Source organism: Cyprinodon tularosa, unplaced genomic scaffold (assembly GCF_016077235.1).
Source record: "Cyprinodon tularosa strain WSP-4 unplaced genomic scaffold, ASM1607723v1 ctg126, whole genome shotgun sequence".
Classification (NCBI taxonomy): domain Eukaryota; kingdom Metazoa; phylum Chordata; class Actinopteri; order Cyprinodontiformes; family Cyprinodontidae; genus Cyprinodon; species Cyprinodon tularosa.
In genome coordinates this window covers 336,954-359,122 of record NW_024038070.1, presented here as the reverse complement: position 1 = coordinate 359,122, position 22,169 = coordinate 336,954, and the positions used below count along the sequence as shown (strand labels likewise).

At 36.6% G+C, this 22,169-nt stretch overlaps 1 protein-coding gene across 1 annotated transcript in view; it reads right to left on the bottom strand.

Moving 5' to 3' along the window:
• LOC119777652 (voltage-dependent T-type calcium channel subunit alpha-1I-like) overlaps positions 1–22,169 on the bottom strand; it is a 182,615-nt gene that overhangs the window by 21,118 nt on the left and 139,328 nt on the right. Inside the window, exons 22-31 of the mRNA XM_038276619.1 lie at positions 22,035–22,160; positions 21,842–21,931; positions 21,520–21,712; positions 21,027–21,178; positions 18,831–18,940; positions 15,912–16,045; positions 15,564–15,634; positions 9,156–9,234; positions 7,809–7,930; positions 2,430–2,879 (exon numbers count right to left, since the gene is read on the bottom strand). Coding sequence (XP_038132547.1) covers positions 2,430–2,879; positions 7,809–7,930; positions 9,156–9,234; positions 15,564–15,634; positions 15,912–16,045; positions 18,831–18,940; positions 21,027–21,178; positions 21,520–21,712; positions 21,842–21,931; positions 22,035–22,160 — 1,527 coding nt within the window. The remainder of the gene's footprint in view (positions 1–2,429; positions 2,880–7,808; positions 7,931–9,155; positions 9,235–15,563; positions 15,635–15,911; positions 16,046–18,830; positions 18,941–21,026; positions 21,179–21,519; positions 21,713–21,841; positions 21,932–22,034; positions 22,161–22,169) is intronic.

The window sequence follows — 22,169 nt, the reverse complement described above, 5'->3', positions numbered from 1 at the left end:
GAGCTTGGAGCCATTATAAGTGAAAAAAAAACAATGAAGTAAGATTTTGAAAGGAACAGGAATGTTTTTTTGTTTTTGTTTTGTTAACTTCCTAAGGAAAATGAATCCCATTGATGTATATTGAAATATATAATTTAGAAAAAAACAAGTTACACTGATCAAATCTCTGAGGAATACAGTAATTCTAACATTATCAGAGAATAGCCACAGTAAAATAAAGCCATCAGCTTTAAAGCTTTTTTATGTGACTGTCTTTCTTGTGACTTCCCTGTTGTGACTTTTGAGACCTGAAGTAAACAATAATATTTCTACTGATTATGACATTACATGTAAACAAAAAACGTGGTCTTGAAGATTTTGCTTTGAAGGGGCCCTCTTTAGAAATATGTTGCAGGCCAGAAATGATGTTAATCACTAAGCAAAAGTTGTTAATACAGCAAGGTCTCCAATGAAATAATTTGAAATCTCAATTTTTTTATTATTTTTTTTAGAATTCACAACACTGTTATTTAAAATGCATATAGAATCTGCGAAGGATGTTGAAACCTTTCAGTGGCCTCAGTGACCTCTCTGTCTGTCTGTCTGCTTCTTATTTTAGTTAAGTTAGCCTAATTATTTGGTTGGACTAATACACTCCATAAAACAAGTATTTGAGTAAATGTGTTTTTTCAGTTAAACATTTTAATACATTTTCAGGCTAACATGGAAAAAAACCCTATGGTACAAACCTCAGGAAATGTGCTATGTACAAATATGCTGGTCTGCTTGATTTCTTACTGCATCACTCATGAGACAGAGAAAACAGAGCACGGAGGATGGATATAGAAAAAGCGTGGGTGGATCCTGCCACTGCATTAACTTCCTTTGTCAGCCAACACTGAACTAAAAATGGCTCCACGCAGCCAAGATTAGCTCTACAAAGGTGAAACTCCTCACGGCTGAGGGTGAGTCATCTTTATGTGAAGATCTCAGGCTATCATTGGAAATTTATAATAGAAGTGTGAGCCTCTGCGGACAGTCTTAGGAAGTGTAATTATGATTAACCCACACACTTGAACCTTCAAAAACTCAAAATGAAAAAAAAAAAAAGTAATTGAAAAAAAATACAACAATCCTTCTGCCTGTAACAAGGTTTGCTTTTGCTACAAGGGCGAGATGTAGTTAGATGTGACTATATGAACTAACCTAGTTTTTATTCTATTATGTTGCTCTCTACTGTTTTTTTTTTTTTTTTTTACATACTGTTTATATTTTGACAAATGTGTTAATGCAGCTGCTCCCATAGAACTACGCCAGTGTTACTATAGTTTCTTTTCTCTTGTAATTGTTGGGTGCCTTTCTTCTTCCCACAAAAATGTCACAAATAATTTGGTAAACCCATCTACAACTATAGCATATGCCCCAAAAGTATGACAGAAAACTGACAAATCAAATTGTAACTATTTATTTTTCAATTATTATTTAGTAATTCATTACTATCATGATATCCGTCCGTCTATCTACCTATCTTTTGTTTTGCTCGACTTATTTTAATTATTCGATCAGTCTAGAATGACTTAGACTATACACGGAGCAATGCCCATGCAGTATATTGGGATATTTCTTTATTCTGTTACGAAACACATTTATACAGTGGGGAAAACCATCTTATTTTAAGAAATCAATTTATAAGCAAAACTAATGATAATTTGTAGTGTTGCGCCAATGTCATTTTTTTGTCCCGATACTGATATCTGATATCTGGCTTTGCAGTATCGGCCAATATCGATACCATACTAGTGTCATCTGTTTGAAATTAATATGTGTATATATAAAGAACTGAATACTACTTGGATGTAAAATAATTGCCATCATGGCTTTTTCAAGCTGCTGCCTACCTTTGTAAAGCAGAAAAAAAAGACTAATACAAAGTGAATCCAGTAGAACTTTTTTTTTGCCTCACTGGAATCGGTGACAATAGTTGAACAAACTTTTGGCTATCAAAATGGTATCGGTGCCCTATTTTTTTAGTACTCGCTAATACTGACACCACCATTTTAGTGCTGGATCGGGGCCCCGCCTTATACTGGTATCGGTGCAACACTAATAATTAGCATCCTGAAGAAGTATTTAATTATGTAACTGAACCATTTTCCCTTATTTAAGTAATGTTTTTATACTAATTAACATTTCCCTCTACACCAGTATCCCTTAAACAAATTCTAGGTTTTGAATCAGATTAACCAATAGAGCAAATCTAAGCAGCTTCTTGAACATGTCATCTTATAGTGATTTGAATGTTTTTCTGCTTCTATTATTCAAGTTTTACTCTTTAAGTTTGGAAGCATTACTGCAGCCCCCCTTGCCCACTAACTGCAAGCATACAAAGTAAGCCATTTATATTTTCAACCAGCCACAAAGCACTCATACACACATGTGGAAATACTTACTTGTGACGGTGAATATGACTGGGGGGATTCGCAGGAGTTGTAAGGTCTCTGATACGTCAAAGACTGCCGCAACTTCCTCACTCCTTCTCCTGACTCTCCTCTGGCACCTACAGCCCTCTCCCTTCTCCCTGGCACAGCTCCAAGCCCTGAACCAGCAGCCAAGAATCCTTTGTCAACCCCCCCACCCCCACAAGTGGGGGCGCCCATGCAACAGAGGGTGCCCTGGGCCAGCTCCAGCTCAATTTCTGCATCCATCTCCGCCTCCTCTTGGGCCTCCTTGTTGGAGTCGTCCAGGTGCTTCATCAGCACGGCCACCACCACATTGATGAGCACAAACTGGGCGGTGAGCACAAAGGAGACAAAATACATGGGCGAGATAAACTGAAGGCTCGGATTGCAGGCATAGTCCACATCCGTGTTATGGTCTGGTGGGCACTCCCGCAATGTGTCCTGGTGATATGAAGAAAAAAAGTCAGGGAGTACCATAGTCCCGAAAAGGACATCAGAAGTATTGCATTTTGTAGAGATACAGATCAACAAAACAGGCTTAAATCAGAAACAAATAGACTGTTGCTTTTCTTAATTTATTTCAACACCTACCTAGGAGTCTTTGTCAGTTCTGATCTTTTCAGGAGTCTGTCAGTTCTGACAAAGACTCCTGACATGTGTCAAAAAGTAAGAAAAAAAAGTGTGCAAAAGTCCGGTTGCTTGTTTTAGTTGCCATGACCTGAGTGACCGAGAATTTGCACAAGCATCAACATAAATAATTTAAAGATCTCAGTTTTTTTATTCAGTTTTCCCAGGAAATATTTTCTGTCAATAGCCTTGTAAAGAAAAAGAATAAACTAATAGTCTAATTTATAATCAAATTAATACTCTTTATTTTATTTGAACTTGTTTTATTCCAGCTCAGTGTAAATATATTTTTGCTCTGCTTGCTCTGTCAAGTGTGTCTCTCAAAGGAAAAATAAATGAATAAATGAGAGCTTACAGATTATATTAGGCTTTATGCACAGCTTTATCCAGCACCTCTTATTAAAAGCCACTGTGGTATGACTTTGCAAAAACTGGATGAATGCCTCACAAAAGCATTTACACACCTTGAATGTGCTCCCATTTTATGACGTGACAACCACAAAAGTCAGTAAAGTAATTTCCATAGTTTCTTGTGTAGTTATAGACCAACACAAAGTACTTCATAGTTGTAAAGTGGAAGAAAGTGGAGGCATGGTCTAAATAATTTTTCTTCCAATAAATCTGGTCAATGTGTAAGTGGTTTACATGGTACAACTTAATTTTACAGTACAGCAATAACCATTTAATAACATGGGGATAACATAGCAATTTACACTTTATTACTAGGTAACAAGAAAAACTTTATAGGGATTTTTGGTAAGCTCGAGGCTGGTCAGATCTATGAGCTTACATCACTAAACATTAGTTATTAAGCCTTTCTAAGGATTCTCAGATAGGTTTAGATAATTAACTTGGCAGTCATAAAACATACATTTGCTCTGATGTAAACCATCCTATCCAATCTTAGGCTTAATGTTCAGGGTTGCTGTCCTGTCTGAAGCTAAAACATCTAATGTCATGTATGTTGCAGCCTCTAATAAGTTTTTGTTTTCCAGACTTGTCCTGAATGTTGACCATCTGACCATCCATGTCATCCTTGTTAAACAAAATCCTCATCAAATTTATCCCAGCAGCTTGATGCTACAACAAGTGTGTTTTAGTATGAGGATTATACTGTAAGTATTTTTTTTCTTTACATGTAGTCTAAAGTGTTGCCTTCTGAGGAAAGCACCTTCTTGTACATTTTCCTTTGCAGTTTAAGGCAAACTGTTAAGACTTAATCAATGTATAATTTTTTTCTTCCAGTACTTCCACAATAAAACAAACTCATATGGTCTAGGCCAATATCATGATTATTGTTAAACTCTCCTGTTGTTTTCAGGTCATAATGCCCAGAAACAGAGTTTAAAGTCAGTTATAAAGGTTATAAAAGGTGCCTCAAATGACAGTAGACCTTAAAGTCTATATATTTTTATATTTTGATTCAGAAAGGGGATCAAAAGAAGATGGAGAGTAATACAACCCAGAGGAAGCTGATCATTCATCCATAGAAAAAGAATTGTCTCAAGCTGAAAGAAAGACTTTCCTGTCACAAAATGGCGAGTGGTATATTCTGAATAAATCCAGTCTTCCTACCACGTAAAGAGGGATTCTGGCAGTCACTCAATTTGAGGTAAACAAGTCTTCTTTCAGGCACAATAGATTTGATGTTTGAAATTCTATGAAGTAGCTTTATACCGTTGGTTTAGTGTAGTTGAGAAGACAAAGGATGTATACAAAATAAAAGAACCATAGAAGGGGTAAAACTGAATACTTGCAGTGAGGTGAAATTGTTTGTAGAGATCAAAGTAGGTCCATTTTACAGGATTTTGGCCATATAATGGAAATTAATTACTACTTGTATATGATAATATACTATTTAAACAAAAACACAGTGAGAGCAGCAGGGATCAAGATCAACCTGATGCAGAGATATTTATTTTCATTGAAGGGGGGGGGGGGTCTAAAATCTAACCCACAGACTCTACCCTCCACATTCAATGAACAACCATTGTCATTTTGGTTTACATCCTCCTTACCTAAAATGTGCATTCACTACAATCGTTGCTTCTTATTTAGGATGTTGTGCCACCTCCTTAGAGATAATGTTTGAGCGTAGGGAGAGGCAAGCCTTGCAGCATTTCCAGCGTTGCTCAAAATGCTAGAAAAGTCAATTGGAAAATCTGAACTTCTGCAGCTGCATAGCTTCAACCAATTAGACAATGTACTTTATTTTAAGTATGAGGAAAAGTTAGATTATTACCATGCAAAATATTTTCTGAGTGTACTGTGAGAAACAGTTTAACACGTACATTAGCTAAAACCATCAAAACCTGCCAGTGAAAAATACTACATTTTATATTCCTTATATACCACAAATCTTAAAAGTGCTTTATATTCACTTTATATTCTACTTTCTTACTTAAATTAATCTTACAGCATGCAACATTGTAAAAGAAATAGGAAAAAAACAGAGCAGCTCAGCGTATCTGAATTTAAAGTGCACACCCGTCCAAGTTGAGGCTTTGAACGGCTTTTTAATGCTCAAAACGTGTTTCGCTGTGAACAAATGAAGTCTCAGATTTTCACATATATACACAACCTACAGTTTTTTTTTTTTTTTAAATGTATTATGCTCCAAAAAGGATGTTTACACCTCTGGCTTCATGAAGCCCCCCGAGTGATACCTTGGGACCTTTTCTGGGTTGTTTCTGTGGTAATGTTGTTTTTAATGCTTGAATAGATTTAGTAATATTAAAACTTCATTCACGTCATTCACACCGATATAATGAACACACATTTTTACCAAGAGGTTTATTAGGAATGAAGGGTGCTATAATATTAAAGCATCAATTGTTGTGTGCTGCTTGATTTTGAAGATTGCGACCCTGTTTTCCACTCTAGTTAACATGAGTGCTGTGGACTTTCATCACAGCAAAGCTAAAGTGACAAGAGTCTTCTGCAGGAAGAATGCATATATCAACCAGGCTGTGACCACACATAACCATTTCAGCCCTCTGAGCGGAAGCTGGTCTTTTCTGCCTAATTTGGCTTGACATTTACACACTGTGTTCCTTCACAAAACATCTTAAATTTTATAGTACGTCCCCTTTCCATCTTATATCTTTGCATATTTCAGACATTTGCTAAACAGAACCAGACGTTTTCCAAAACACATTTACATCCTCTCTCTCCTTTTATGTGTCTCTCACTGCTCAACCATCATGTTTTTCATGTCTGTTTTCATTGTGTCTCCACTTAGAAGAAAGCATAATAAGTGGAACTTTTAACCACTTAGCTGTCCAGTTCAATGGTCTCTCCACGTAGTTTTCCTTAATATTTTATTGGCTCTCATGACTAACTCATCATTAATTCCAACTTGGTTTAGTCTGCTTCTTATTAATTCAGAGCAGGTATTCTGCACTTATTGTGTTGATACTATTTTTATGTCTTAAACTGCAATTTTCTCTGGATAGCAGCATTTGAAGTCCACCAGTTTTCTTTCTGCTCGCTACAATCTGCCCTGCATAAACAGTTTGAGAAAACCTGCTCCGATATGATTTGCATTCCTTTGACAGTGTAGGAATGTTGAAGAGATGCTGACTGATGTGGAGTCATTATAAAAAAGTGGTTTGCATAGAGAGTCATGTCTCATCTTTTCATAGAGGAGTCATCCATGTGCTAGGCCATCCCATAATTCATCACCAACAGATTTAAAAAAAGAGTCCGTAACATTGTGGATATGAGAAGTACAATGCTTCTTTTTTCTTTCTTTTTCTTTCTTTCTTTCTTTCTTTTTTTTTTTTTTTTACAAAAACAGACCTCCCAGAAATAAACCTGCAGCACTGCACCCTTTCGACAGATCAGAAAACAATTTTAATCGTTTTTTTAAACATTCCTTGAAGTCTTTTCAGACAATCTTAATTGGATATAGGTCTGAATTAATAGAAAAGTTCAGCTAGTTTCAACTTCCGAGATCATCTCAACGTCTCTCCATGTGGTGCTGCTGTTTGACAACACTTCAATTCTATCTAGTAGCACGAGGTGAGGGCGGAGCAGTGAACGCTCATTGTGTGGAGTTCACCAGTGGCTGCTTCACCGACCTTCACTGCACGGTTTGTATAGGGATTCATTGAGAATCCACCGTGTTTGCCACAGCCACCGTGTGCGGTCTGGACGCATCACAAAAGGTTAAGGTTTACTCAGTTCTTCCTCAAATCTTCCTTATATTCTTTCCATGTTGCCCTGTTTGTAGCCTTATCTTTATTTTCTCACCCTATGGAAAGAAGCATTCACTCAACATAATACTGCCACCGCTATGTTTCAGAATTTGTTTTGGGAGTCAAGTTTAATGATACACTGTTTACGTCTATGTAGAATCAAATATTTCCTTTTTGGTCTCAATTGAAAACAGCAAGTTGGATGTTTAAGGCTTTGGATATTACTTTTTAACCTAATCTACTTTATCACTGACCCTCTTCTTTGTTGCTTGGTCTTTACTATACATGTTTGTTCAGAATTTGCTTAACCAACATTTTTCCAAATTCAGCTGTTTATAGTTAATTTAAATTGCACATTAATGGTGTTTTTCTGTAGAAAACTGGCAGAGCTGTGGGTTTACCAAATTTAAGGTGTGTAAATGCTTGTTCAAAGGCACTTCATGTCCTGTCATGTTTATTCTGTGAATTTGTATTTGAAATTATTTTGGTAATTCAAACATTCAGTTTAACCATAGAAAAATCAGACTCAGGAATGTGTTTTTACCTTCATGATGCCATTCCAGTTGTCGCCCGTGGAGACTTGAAACAAGGTAAGGAAGGCCATGCCAAAGTTTTCAAAGGTAGCGTGACGACTCATACCTTCACATGGATAGTCTTCATTGCAAACTGAGAGTGAGGTTAAACAATGGAGGGAAATTAGGAGAGAAAAGGAGAATACATGTAGAGTTGATGACAGGAAAAAACATCAAGGAAAAGAATGGGATTAGATGACAGAAACAATTAATGCTTGAAGGAGATTTTTGCCCAAAGCTGAAGTAGAGACGGACTGATACATCTGTCCGTCCCATGGCTGGTTTTCCAGTTTTATTTGAAATCTGAACTCCTTTTTTATATTTTTATAAGTTTAACCAGCATTATTGCCTTTTATACATCCGTTCAATCAAAATTGCTTTGGAGGAGGTCCTTAAGCTGTCAGGAAAGATAATTTGTCTTGAAACTGGATATTTTTTAAATTCCATTTATAAAATAAATCAACAGCAAATGGTTTAATTCCCAAACGGTCAATATCAAAAATAGCTTTGGAGAAAAAAGATTTAGAACTTGGCCAATGGAAAATACTTGAAGGAGTTAGTAAAAAAAAGTTAACAAACATTGTGGGTGCTCAGGTGGGGCTTGCTATAATAAGAGTAGAGTAATTTGAAGCTATGTAACTGTTCCTTTTTTTCTTGTATAAAGTGCCCCAAAGAAGCATTTTATAGTCTTTAAAATTTACAAGTAATATGTACAAGTATCAAGATATTTCTTTTATGACAGACCACAGGAAGGAGATGTGTTTTTGTTTTAGCCATAAGACTCAACTGACATTTCAACCTGAAGATCAGTCATATGTCAGCTGGAGAAGTTTCTTAAAAAATCCTGAACAGTTTGAGACTCTATATGTTTTAGTTTAGTTTGATCAATATGATACCAATAAATTAGATGTTATTACAGTTTTCAGAAACTTAATTTTTTTGCAATTACTGATAGAATGGGGTGTGTAATACAAAAAAATAAAAAAGGTATCATTCATATATACCCCAATAAATAATTGAGGTTAAAAAGGTTGAGGATATTTTTTTCTAGGTATTTTACTGTGTGTTAAAGCTTACTTGTCTTTTTTTTTTTTTATAATTTAGATGTGTGTGAAATTACAAAGCAAAAAAAAAACAAAAATCAATAAAGTTGAACTCTAGATATTTATAATGTTATTTAGAAACCCACTTGCAAACATTTTTACTTTGAAATGTATGTAACTACCCCCACATAATTACCGGTACTTTTCTTTTTTTCTCTAAGAGTTAAAATATATAAAATATTTTCAACTGAACCAAGGTTAAATAAAAAAACTCACCAAGTTCTCCAAAAAGCTCTACTCCTAAGGCGGCGTAGATGAAAAACAGCAGCATGAAGAGCAGGCCCAGGTTACCCACCTGCAACATAATATAAAAACATGCATAAATGTGCATATAAACATGCAGACATGCACATGTAAATGAGGTAAAGCCTTTTGTGCAGCTACCTTATGTTGTGCAACAAAGTACTAACATCTGCAGCAGCAGATTTTCTGCATAAAAGTATCTCTAATGATCTGAATAATGTGAAATATGTTTGTAATAAAAACAAGAAAATCCCATTAGGCAGATCTTTATAAAGCAAAAATGTAAAACATGGCTTTTTTAATCAGACTTATGATTAACTAGAGATCATTAATTTAGTTCTTTTTATTATTTTTAAGCAACATATAAGAACTTTAGAAACTGCTTTTCTTTATAAAATTCAGTATAAATCTTTTTTTATTCCATGGAGAATAATCCTTTGCTTCTGGTATAAATATTGATAAGATCAGCACTAAATGTTTAGTATTACACAACTCAGCTTGTTTTCACTGTGTTGTCACATTGTTTGGATCAGTAAACTGTAGCACCGCTTTTTAGAAGATTGTGAGTCTCTTGTGCTTTTATGAATTTTTGAGTTTGGGGACCTGGCTCAGTTCCACCACAAAAAGCCTCCTGTTAACAGAACTTAATGGGGATAAAGATGTTAGAAAGTAAACACTTGGGGCAAAAATCTAATCCCATTATAGAGATATGAAACAGTCTTCTAACAGCGCTGCTCCACTGAGAGTGAGGACATATTTCCTGCCGTTAACCTATACCTTTGTTCAAAAACAGAGCTATAGAATTGCACATATTTTGCCAACAACATACAGAAGGCAGCAGTTGCTGTCTTTTGGCTTTGTGCAGTAAGCCTGGAGGTAGTCGATCAGCAATTTACCATTTGATACTTCTCAGGTTAAAAGAAAACATTGTTTGAGCTAATAAGATGTAAATGCTAAGATTTGCACAAAGGTGAGAGAGATAATTGGAAGAGAAGAAAAAGAATGAAGTTGGAAACAGTTGGAAATCGTTTTTCATGTACTGTTTCAAATTACTATAAGATATGGCATTATAGCTGAAAAATATGTCCTGGTTTGGTTGACTTTTGAGTTGCTTTAATAACTAAATATGAGAGGAAAATTTCAGAAGAATTAACCAGAAGGTATGGATAATGGATAATGAAAGCATTGGACTAACTGTCTTCCCTGACTAATATTTTGTGATCATACATAACATGAGGACCTACTGCCTCATACCATTTTGATCCACGTTTGCTGCAAAATGTGAGAAACCACAATGTGCTGTGTTTTTTTTTATGTCAGAAACATTTTCTGCACCAGTCTTTGGCTAATCTGCTGAATTGCACCAATGTTACAGATTAAATTACAACTTCCGCGTTAAGGAAGTTGTAATTACGGCTGTGTTTTGATGCAGCCTGTTGCTCTGACATCGCATCCTCAAGTAGGGGGACCTTTAAAACCACCAAAACCTCATTTTTCTTCCTCTTCCACTGGATCTCTGTATGGATACAAGAAGAAAACCCAGCAAGCCAGCTGGCCACCACGTTCGATGTGGTGCAGAAACTCCGGAGATGTGGTCCATTTTTGCACGTGAAAAGGGTTGAATCCCTCCCAAGTTGAAGACAAACATTCAACTTGTGTGCTTTTCATGTTACAGTCATCATTCCCGTCTTCGTAAAGTTGTGTCTTGACCATTGAGTGTGTCGGTTGATCAACCTTCTTTATTGGAATTAGTTAAACTTGATTGATTTGAATGTTACCAAAGACTACTGTTACACATCTGTTTGATGTATATAATATATGCTGCTAATATGAACAGTTTAGCTAAGGAACTGAACATTATCAAAGATGCTACCTAAGGAACTCATTTAAACTATTTTATGTTTACTGATTCTTTTAATGTATTATGAGTGTATTCCAGTAGCCTGCAGTGTTTGCATAGCTTATTAAACACAATAATACTGTAACAGGGATTATTAGGTTTAATAGGAGTAACATTATTTTTAGTGGGTTGTCTATTATTATTTGTGCAGCAGTGACCGATTGTCTCTAAGAGCTGGATCACCTTCCTTTAAGTTAACAACATGAATAGACAGAGACATATGTTTTCCTTGTGGTTAATGATTAATAAATCTGCTTGAACCATAAACCAAGTTATTGACATTTTCTGATGGTAGAGACAACTTGGATTTTAACAGCCAGTCCAAAACATCCAGCCACAAAGGTAAGCCATTAATAACACCCGGTAATTGAGCAAATTGTTGGTTATAATCATTTAACTAAAGATCATATTTGGTTTTACCCTTGAAAAGAATGATATATTCATTTAATATAATTTACAGTTCTTGTTATTAATAGATATATTTTTTGCTGGTAAAATTGCATGACAGGGGGACACCCTGAACAAATAGCTCTCATAAAGCAATCACAATTTGGCCCCTGTTAGATATGGACTATCTTTATGCTTTCCATTTTTCCTGTCACTATCTTTGAGGACGAAATGTTTTTTTGCTATTAAATTTATTCATCAGATAATGAAGGTGAATAAAGGAAAGACATTCACTACCCCTATAGTCAAGATTCTTTTGCTCAATATGAAGGCTACTTCCTTTAGTACCAAAATGGAAAATGATCTGTAGTTGTATTGTTATTTATGAAGCTTGCGGACCCCAAAGCTTTTCACTCTATAGTCATTCATTGACGTAAACCTATGGTAAGATACATAGTAGCCATGCCTGCTATGCCATTGGTGCCAACAGGCCCTGAGACCACCAATGAGAGGTAAGGTGGGTGAAATGTATTGCCCAATGGCACAACGAAAGGTATGTTGTGTCTTGGGGCTTAAACCACTAACCCAATTATCCAAAATAGTTAAAAACAATCCACTGGACTTTGTTTCCAAGTTTTAATTCATTTTACTTCCCATCCAGGAAGCTTTTTCAATTGAAATTATGAGAATTAGCGTTGAGTTCGAAGCTTTATAGAGTAGCCCGAAAACTTGTTTTGCCTTAGAAAACTGGCAAACCTGAGGCATTTGTGTTCTTTGTTAGCTTGCAATATGCAATACTGGTTTATGCCTTTGAAAGGAGGAATTGTTGGCCTGGCTGCCCAGGCGAGATGTTTTGGTCCACTGCATGGGGGTGGGGGATGAGATGAAAGTGGGAAGTAATTAACTCTACTGCGGCGTTGTAGGTTTCATTTTTAACTTTTTTGGGATGACGATGACCTGGATGAATGAGAATCTTCACCAGCACTAACCCAATGGTGACAGGGAGAACCCTACATCCTGAGCCACATTTGCCACAAACAACTAGCTATACGCAAGGATATAATTAATCTTCAATTATATCGATTGAAAGGACTTGTTGATATTTTTTTCTGGTATTAAATACATATTACAGAAACACAAAATTTTATGAAATTTAAACCGCTACTTTTATCATAGTGGCAAAGCAAAATATTAAAATGTGATCCAATGTGTTTAACAGTTTTATTAATAAAAATTTGCTTAATCTTAACTTCATCCTTCAAAAAGCTGAAAGAAAAATTATTGTATCTGCTATTTACAAATGAGGAAGTTACCTATGATGGACTGGTGTTAGTTAATTGCATTTTACCTATATACAGTTGCCTAATATGAAGGACCTCCATAGTTAAGACAGTAAAGCAATTGAAAGTGAATAAAACATAAGAAATACACTCACCGGCCACTTTATTAGGTACACATGTCCAACTGCTCGTTAACACTTAATTTCTAAGCAGCCAATCACATGGCGGCAACTCAGTGCATTTAGGCATGTAGACATGGTCAAGACAATCTCCTGCAGTTCAAACCGAGCATCAGTATGGAGAAGAAAGGTGATTTGAGTGACTTTGAACGTGGCATGATTGTTGGTGCCAGAAGGGCTGGTCTGAGTATTTCAGAAACTGCTGATCTACTGGGATTTTCACGCACAACCATCTCTAGGGTTTACAGAGAATGGTCCGAAAAAGAAAAAACATCCAGTGAGCGGCAGTTCTGTGGGCGGAAATGCCTTGTTGATGCCAGAGGTCAGCGGAGAATGGCCAGACTGGTTCGAGCTGATAGAAGGGCAACAGTGACTCAAATAACCACCCGTTACAACCAAGGTGGGCAGAAGAGCATCTCTGAACGCACAGTACGTCGAACTTTAAGGCAGATGGGCTACAGCAGCAGAAGACCACACCGGGTGCCACTCCTTTCAGCTAAGAACAGGAAACTGAGGCTACAATTTGCACAAGCTCATCGAAATTGGACAATAGAAGATTGGAAAAACGTTGCCTGGTCTGATGAGTCTCGATTTCTGCTGCGACATGCGGATGGTAGGGTCAGAATTTGGCGTCTACAACATAAAAGCATGGATCCATCCTGCCTTGTATGAACGGTTCAGGCTGGTGGTGGTGGTGTCATGATGTGGGGAATATTTTCTTGGCACTCTTTGGGCCCTTTGGTACCAATTGAGCATCGTTGCAACGCCACAGCCTACCTGAGTATTGTTGCTGACTATGTCCATCCCTTTATGACCACAATGTAACAACTTCTGATGGCTACTTTCAGCAGGATAATGCGCCATGTCATAAAGCTGGAATCATCTCAGACTGGTTTCTTGAACATGACAATGAGTTCACTGTACTCAAATGGCCTCCACAGTCACCAGATCTCAATCCAATAGAGCATCTTTGGGATGTGGTGGAACGGGAGATTCGCATCATGGATGTTCAGCCGACAAATCTGCGGTAACTGTGTGATGCCATCATGTCAATATGGACCAAACTCCCTGAGGAATGCTTCCAGCATCTTGTTGAATCTATGCCACGAAGAATTGAGGCAGTTCTGAAGGCAAAAAGGGGTTCAACCCGTTACTAGCATGGGGTACCTAATAAAGTGGCCGGTGAGTGTATATCATATTTCAAAGAAAGTAACACTGAAATAAATTTAGCTGGATGTCATTTCAAATGCACAGTGAAATATCACTTGAGGTAAAAACTGTGACCAGGTAGGACGCTCTAAGCATCTTTATAAGCAAACAGACCCAGTACAGACATAAAAAAGAGACCTCCTGGAACTGTTTAATTAGCCTTAGTTTTAATAACATGCCCGACTGCCCTTGGGATGGAGCAAAAGCCTGGGTGTTAATGAGGGAGGGATCAATAGAAAGAAAGATGAGGAAGCCTATCTTCTTTAGACCTGGTGGTCCTCTTTGCACCACACCACCTGTTCTATGTGTCTGCTTCATACTTTTATAGTCAAAGGATCAGGGGGTTTGTGCCTTTCCATAATGAGGCACAATGTGTGTTTGTGCCCATCTATGTCGAGACAGCACAGATACTTTAAAGGCTAGTTAGAATTTAAGGAATTATACTCCTGTGCCTTTCTCTTCACATTTTCTTGGAAACAGAAGAGATCACTCATATTTTTTCCAAACACTGTGCAGCAGAAACAACAATTGCACATTGCAGAGCTTTTTGGGTTCATTCATGCTGTGAGACTTGAATTTCCCAGATCAACAAACACATTCTATATTCAGAACAATATAAGCAGGGTAAAAAAAAAGCCAATATGGCATTGTTAACGAGTAGATTACTGTGATTAAACAGATTATTTTTTGTTAGTTTTTGCAAGTTAAACTCCAACCTGATTACTTTTAGACCTATACAATCATAAAGGTCACTTAGAAAAGCCTGTCTGACAACAAGAAGCAGGCTATAATATGAAAAGTAACACTTCATTTTCTAATGTCAAGTCATAGAGGATCAGAAGAGAAATAATGTCAATGAGGAAAATCAGTCAAGGAAAACTATGTTTAAGAGGGATCCACTTCAGGGAATCCCAGTGAAAACCATCATTGAAAAAGGGAGAAAATGTGGAACAACAGTGACGCTTCTGGGGTTGATGGCCCACAATATTACATCAAGGATCTGATCTTCAAAGAATCCCAATAAGCGATGCAAAATGGCATGGGTTAAAGAATTGCATGTACAATATGTTTGCATGTATTTAGAGATTGTCAGTTTTCAAAAAAGTGTTTTGAATAAAAGCCAAGGTTGTCAGGTTTGGTCTAATCTGACCAGAGCAACTTCTTCCACATGTTCTCTGTGTCCCCTATGTGGTTTCTTATCACAGGTTGCGAGGCAAAGGGAAGACAGGGCGCTTTCTGTGTATGTGTATCTGGATACCACCCTTATCGACTTTGAGCAAACTAGAGTTAAACTAGAGAACTAGAGAAAATGAATAGCAGGTTTTGTTTCCCCATGATGTTTGAGTGAGATCAACCTAATGTCCTCCAGAAAACTGAGTTTCTGTGACTATGAGGAAGGAGCTTATACAACAGTGTTCTGGTGTACCTGAGGCAGGGCTTGAACAACTGTATCCAACAAGGCTCTCATTCCGGTAGCCATCTTCAGCAGCTTGAGGACTGTGTGAGTATATAAATACAAAAAAAGTTAGATCAAGGTTAATTTGGAAGGGGAATTCTCTAGGTTTATTTGTATATAGTACAGCAATATTATACAATATAAAGATTCTTATCCTTCTTAATAAGCACAAGCATGTGGACACAGGAAGAAGAATATTGAAGGCTATTACTGATATATGATCTGTGAAACTGTTTAACAGTTATAATGTTTATGCTCTTGTCTTTATGAGAAATGATCCCTGTGAATAAGGATCTCTGAAAGGCTTGGCATATGTACCTCGTGCTATCCTTAGAACCCTCATGATTCTGATGATAGTGGGGTTGATAGGCAAGGCAGCGCTGATCTCAATTTCCTCCAAAGTGATGCCCATAACTGACAGGAGAACAATGGCTAGGTCCAGCTGGTTCCACCTAATGCAAGGTCCACACATATACAATCAGGGTGCAGTTTATACGTCTCCAAACTCTGCTTCTGAAGTGCAACACTTTCTCTTAATCAGTAACAATAACGTGAAGATTATTCTACGTTGCATTTTCTGTAATATATCCAGCCTTGGCACTAAACTCTGCAAGACAGAACTGAACAATTAAATAACCACACATAAATATCAGAAAAATGCATAAAATTGTCATTTGGTCATTGCTGTGACATCTGATCAGCGGATGAGAAGATTTTGCAGCAAATGTATACAGTAAAAAAAAATGTTTTTGATACCCAATTCCTAGAATTTTTATCATGTTCCAAAACTTAATGGCAGCCTTGCAGGAAATTAAATATATTCTTTAGTATTTTTATGTACCTAAAGCTGCATATCTCTGTAGTAATTGTAAGTTCAAAGCTTACACAATAGTGACATTTGGTTTTTGCTCATTACCACCCTGTCCTGTTAAAATTCCTACCCTTATAAATGCTAAGACAAAACAGTCCATCATAAAGCCACCTCCTATTGATGTTTTTACAAACGAAAATTTTCGCAAACGTTTTAAAACTCTGATCTGGGAGCAGGCTTGATTATTCCAAAAGTTTTATGTGCAACGTTTGAACTCAAAGGCTGCACATAAAACATTATTTTAAAAATATTACGGCTTTAAGAAACTACTCAACTTTCCCAAAAAACCTCTTAAATAAACTCAAAGCATATTGTTTTCATCCGCTTCCAGACCAGACACCACCCATAAGGACCAAAAGCATTTTTCATATGAAAGTTATCCTCGGTATTTAGTCATTTAAGTTTAATGTAAAATTCTAAGTCCTTATCAAAAATAAGAAAGTTTGTAGAATACCAAATAAATAGAAATTGAAAGCATCCAGACTCATTAAAGATTTGGCAGATTAACACAATAACAGTGTGACCTCTGTCAACTTTGAATGAACTTGTATTCATAAAGGCAATTTCCCTGTAGTGGGACTTCCTGTCAGTGATTATATGCCTTTTGTTCAGTTCTTCTTAATTCTATATGCTTCACCTGTAGAGAAACTCATGCACATGCAAACTAACCCCGTACATGTATGTGTTAATTCCTACTCCAGTGACCCAATTTTAAAGCTGTGAGTGACCCTGGACTACAAATCACTCTATGCACTGTTCACGGCACAACATAAAACGAGACAAAGCGCTCGGAGATAACTGAGTAATAAATTCTCCTTATATCCGCCCATCTTTTTCTCATTTCATCACTCGTTTGTGCCCTTCCTCTTTCATTTTTGTTCAGTCCAGCTTCCCTTGTCATATATTATCTGTTCTTTATCTCTTCTTCTAACCATTTCTTCCCATCCTCTTACATTCTAAGATTTTCATCAGAATCTAAAATAGGTCATGACATTAAGTTACCATCAGTGCTATCTAAGTTTCCGTATTGCCTCCTGCCTTAATTAGGCAATACATATCCAAGATGAGAAAAGGACATCGGTTTTGTGCTGGTCAAAGCTTTAGTGGTATAACAGACAGAAAAAAAAAATGGGACAATGCTGATGTGTTCTTACCATGGGGACCAAACAACGATGAAAGCATGTTAAATGTAGGAAACTGGAGTCCTACTGCTTAGTCCTATAACATCATGTGTGAAAAACTGTGAGACATGTTGATTTTTATCATGCAAAACATTAAAATAAACACATAACACAATGGATAATTGGTTATTTGATACATCTTTTTTTTTTAAATGGTCATAGAAAACAAAATGGAAAAAGTGTGATTTTGTTTTGCTTTAAGATACAAAATTAAACTTGAAATACGAAGCATTTCTCTGTCATGTCAAAATGAGAAATTCTGATAACAGATTTGAGTTTTGTTTTCTCTTTCAATTACTGTAACAACAAAACTAAATTACCTTAAAACAGAAACAAAATAAGGCCTTTTTGAGACAGGATGTTGTCAATATTTTAAGAGTACCATATTTGACAGGGTGCAGTTATAATGAGTAAGTTAAACAAAAGGGAAAGATCTGCAAGAAAATTTAGATTTTTCTTTCTCATGGCTAATGAGTTAGAGGTTTGTTATTCAACCAGTGGGTTAATGGACTGAGCCAGTAGTGGTAAATTGGTATAATATGCATTTGCAGACATTCATCCTTTGGCCTTAAACAGACGAGTTTACAAAATTCAACATAGTTTAATTTTGATTTTAGGAAAGATTTTTTTTTTTTTTAGCAATGATTTTTGCTAAGACTATAGTTATGGATCATGGGACTGAGTCCATACTGAGGGATTCCCCCAGCCCATGGATTTTAAATAAAGACTGGATTTTTAAACATTATATTAGTGTTATATGCCTCTGTAACAAAATCCTATTTTATATTAAAGACCTAAATACATCTTTAGTAAAAACATTACATGTGGAGTTTGCTGTAAGTCTGTAATCACAGTGAAAAATACAGCCAGCTCAAATATTTGAGCAGACTTTATAATCCTTAATGCTATCAAAACAGTTATACCTCATTCCATTTAAACATGATCAAAGACAAATGGTGATTTATAAAGAAACACTTTGAACTAATGGACTATTTATTGTGGTGCCGGGTCCCATCAAGAGATTAATGTTTGTGCCAGAGCTTTAATCGTCCCTTTAATGATTAATACCTTCTTTTAAGCGTGTTTATAATAAGCAAAAACAAAAATGGAAGCATAAAACTTGCTCTCAACCTCCTTCATGCCAACAGTGCTTGAAATCACACAGGTGTAAACATACAAAATTACCTGTCTTTGAAGAAGCGCCGAAATCCAAAGGCGATGAGCTTCAGAATGGACTCAAGCACAAATGTGGAGGTAAAGAAATAGTTGCAGTATTTGAGGGCAAGATCCAGGGACTGAAGAAAAAGAAGGCAGTGAAAGAGAACACTTATGTGAACATAAATGCATGTGGAATATGAGAGGAGATGATCTGGGTTATAGCCCAGGCTGTGAGAAACTGTAAAATGGAATCTTTCCAGTATTTTCTGTGGTGAAATCAACAAATGCTCAATGTCATATCAGAACGTTCTCCTTTTTATGACACTGTTGCAAAATAGGCCAGCAATTCATACGACAGAATGTGCAAACCTTTTTTTTTTTGCACGTGGCCTTCATCAATATGCAGATCATATTCTAATGACACAGCCGCACAAATCTGTGTATGCAAATTTAAATATTTACCAAAATGATTTCTGAAGACCAAAACTCAACAGCAGCTGCAGTGTTTGCATCTTTTTAGCACGCAGCTGAAAACTTACATGCAAACATTTCTGTAGTCATTGTGATGAAAAAAAGGCATTTATACAAAGACAGACAAAGGAGAATGAGTCTATGCATATGTAAACATATTGTGTCAGCAAAAATAGCAATAATATTATAACATTAATGGAGAAATGGTGCAAGGCAGCTTGATGCAGAAACTTTATACAATTTAACGAAAAAAAAAAGATTATTCAAATTATACGGCATAGCTTTGAAAATTAAACTAAATAAATCCATAACTAAGCCTGTAAGAATAGAAAAAGAATTAGAATTGAACTTTATTGTCATTACATTGTCACAAGTACAAAGCAATGGAATGCACTTTCTGCCTTTAACCCATCCCTTTACGGAGCAGTGGGCTGCCACTGTGTGAAACAGTGTATGGATTAAGGATCTTGCTAAGGTAGCCAGAGTGGTACTCTGGGAATTAGCGGGACTAGACCTCTGAACCTCCGGGACCCAAGCGCAATGCTCTAATCACTAGGCCACCACTCCCCCAAGATAAAGTAAAGAGATGTTTGGGCACTCCTGAAAATAAATATTCCTTAGTTGTGCCAAAAGGAATTTCTTTTATCTCCTTCAATGTTGTTCAACCAGGTCCGCTCAAAGGACTGCTGTGTTTCATTAAATTACGAGGGACCTAACTTGTTTGCAGTATATCATGTCAGAGGTGCTGTTTGGGAGCAGGTGGTGGAGAGCGTCATCTGCTGTAATTCTGACCGCCTTCTCTATGGAGGAGGGGTTTAATGAGGGGTGGGGGTGGGGTGAAGTGCAACGTAAATATTAAGTAATATTGTTGCTATAAATAAATGGTTATCGTCATTAATACCTGAAACTACATGGTTTAAAACTGCCAAGTATCGCACACAATCTGTACATTTCAATGCATATTTAAACAAAACCAAACTGGTTTGCTGGTCTTAACTCTGTAGATCACCTGCAACACGGCCACATATTTCACGTATAAAAAACCCCCAAAATGCTAACTTAGTTTAGTGGCCCTTGTTTTGAATCTTTGAAGAATGGGCCCTAAATGTAAACACGTTAAGGAGAGTTTTTAACGTTAAAAAGCCAATGATTTTGTAATTATTTACATGTCCAGATTTATTCTTTAAACAAAATTTTGCTCTTTTCTTCTTTCACACAGACAGTGGCATCTTCTTACATGTGAGAGGCTGCAAAATGTCAGGACCAACAACTGACAAACACAGGTGAGACCTGTGATATTTATCTAACGCTAAGTCCGTTTGAGAAAGCCTGCGCCATTTTCAAAAGGTCAAATGGGTGTCTTATCTCAAGATAATCTCTTTTCTCTTTAGCACAAAAAGTGTGATCAGTTATTAACCGGCATTTGCTGTGTGTGAACGGACTGATAGATGACTTTGACATGAGCCACATCGAGTCAGCTGCTAAATCACAGCTTTCATGTCAGGTCCACAGCAAGCTGCAATAAAAACAGTAGAGGAGCCTGACCTCTGTATAGAGGTGGTTTGCTGGTGTGATGCATCACTGGACCTTGTTCAGGAGGCTGCTGTTTACAGATGGGCACTGATGCTAAGGAAATTTGTAAAAAAAAAATGAAATAAACTAACCTAGAGTTAGTTGATTTTTTTGCCGACATGAATCATTTAGACTCCCAAATACCAATCAAGCACAAATCCAACAAGCATTACTCCTTACATGAGGTTGATTGTAGTGCTCTAATGACATCGTGATGACATTTATACAGATGATGAACGTAATAATGAGGTCCAGGTAGTGGTTTGTGCAAAGCGTGTGGATCATCAGGCGGATGTTTCCATAACTGGCATAGTAAGGCAGCTTCTGAGCTTCTGTAAAAGAAAAAGAAACTTTTTAAAATCTTGAATCAAGCTAATTAAAAAAAAAGCTTAAAGAATAAAAAAAAAAAAACTATTAATTTAATGTTTAAAAGTGATTTATTAATTAGTCTTTTTACATGATTTAAGAAACAGAAATACACTTGAGTCAATTTCTGTGATCTGACAAAATGTTGAAAAGTTTGAGAGCAGGAATACATTTTGAAAAGCATCATATTAGTAATTTTATAAATGCATAAATTAAAAAAAAAGATTCTACTCTCACTGATTAAACCTCCAGTTATCAGTTTTAGTTGTGTCTGTTATTTCCTATTCCTCTCAGCCATCTTACTCACTCCTTCTCTTTTTTTCCATTCGCTTTTGTCGCTTCTCTTCACGTCTCTTGGCTTCTTCCACCTCCTGATGCTGGCGACACTTGTGGAAGTTTTCCACCACCACACCAACAAACATGTTAAGAACAAAGAAGCTGACAATGAGGAGGAAGGAGATGAAATATAGAAGCATCCATGGGTTGTTGTTGGTTATCGGCTATTGTAGATCAATGGAATGAGGAAAGAGAAAGAGAAAACAAATCAGAAAAGAGGCAGAATATATATAGATAGATATATAATTTCACATTAAAACTGGTCTGTCATATGCCTTTTGGCATAGAAATACCTGTTGGTCAACACCCACTGCATCCAGGCCATGGTACATGATATTTACCCAGCCATCTTTGGAGGCCAGTACAAACAGGGACATCAGAGCCTAGGGTGAAATGTTTTTGGAGACTGAATACATTTAATCATTCACAATTTGGATAATAATTCTACAGTATGTAAAACTGAAAAACAGCTATTTTTATCCCCACCTGTCCTAAGTTATCAAAGTTGTACTTATGATGGACCCACTTGTAGTTTGCTTGAAGACAATCGGATTTGTTGGTGATGTTTTTGACATCAGGGCCGAGACAGTAAAAAAACTTCCCTTTAAAGAGCTGCGAAAT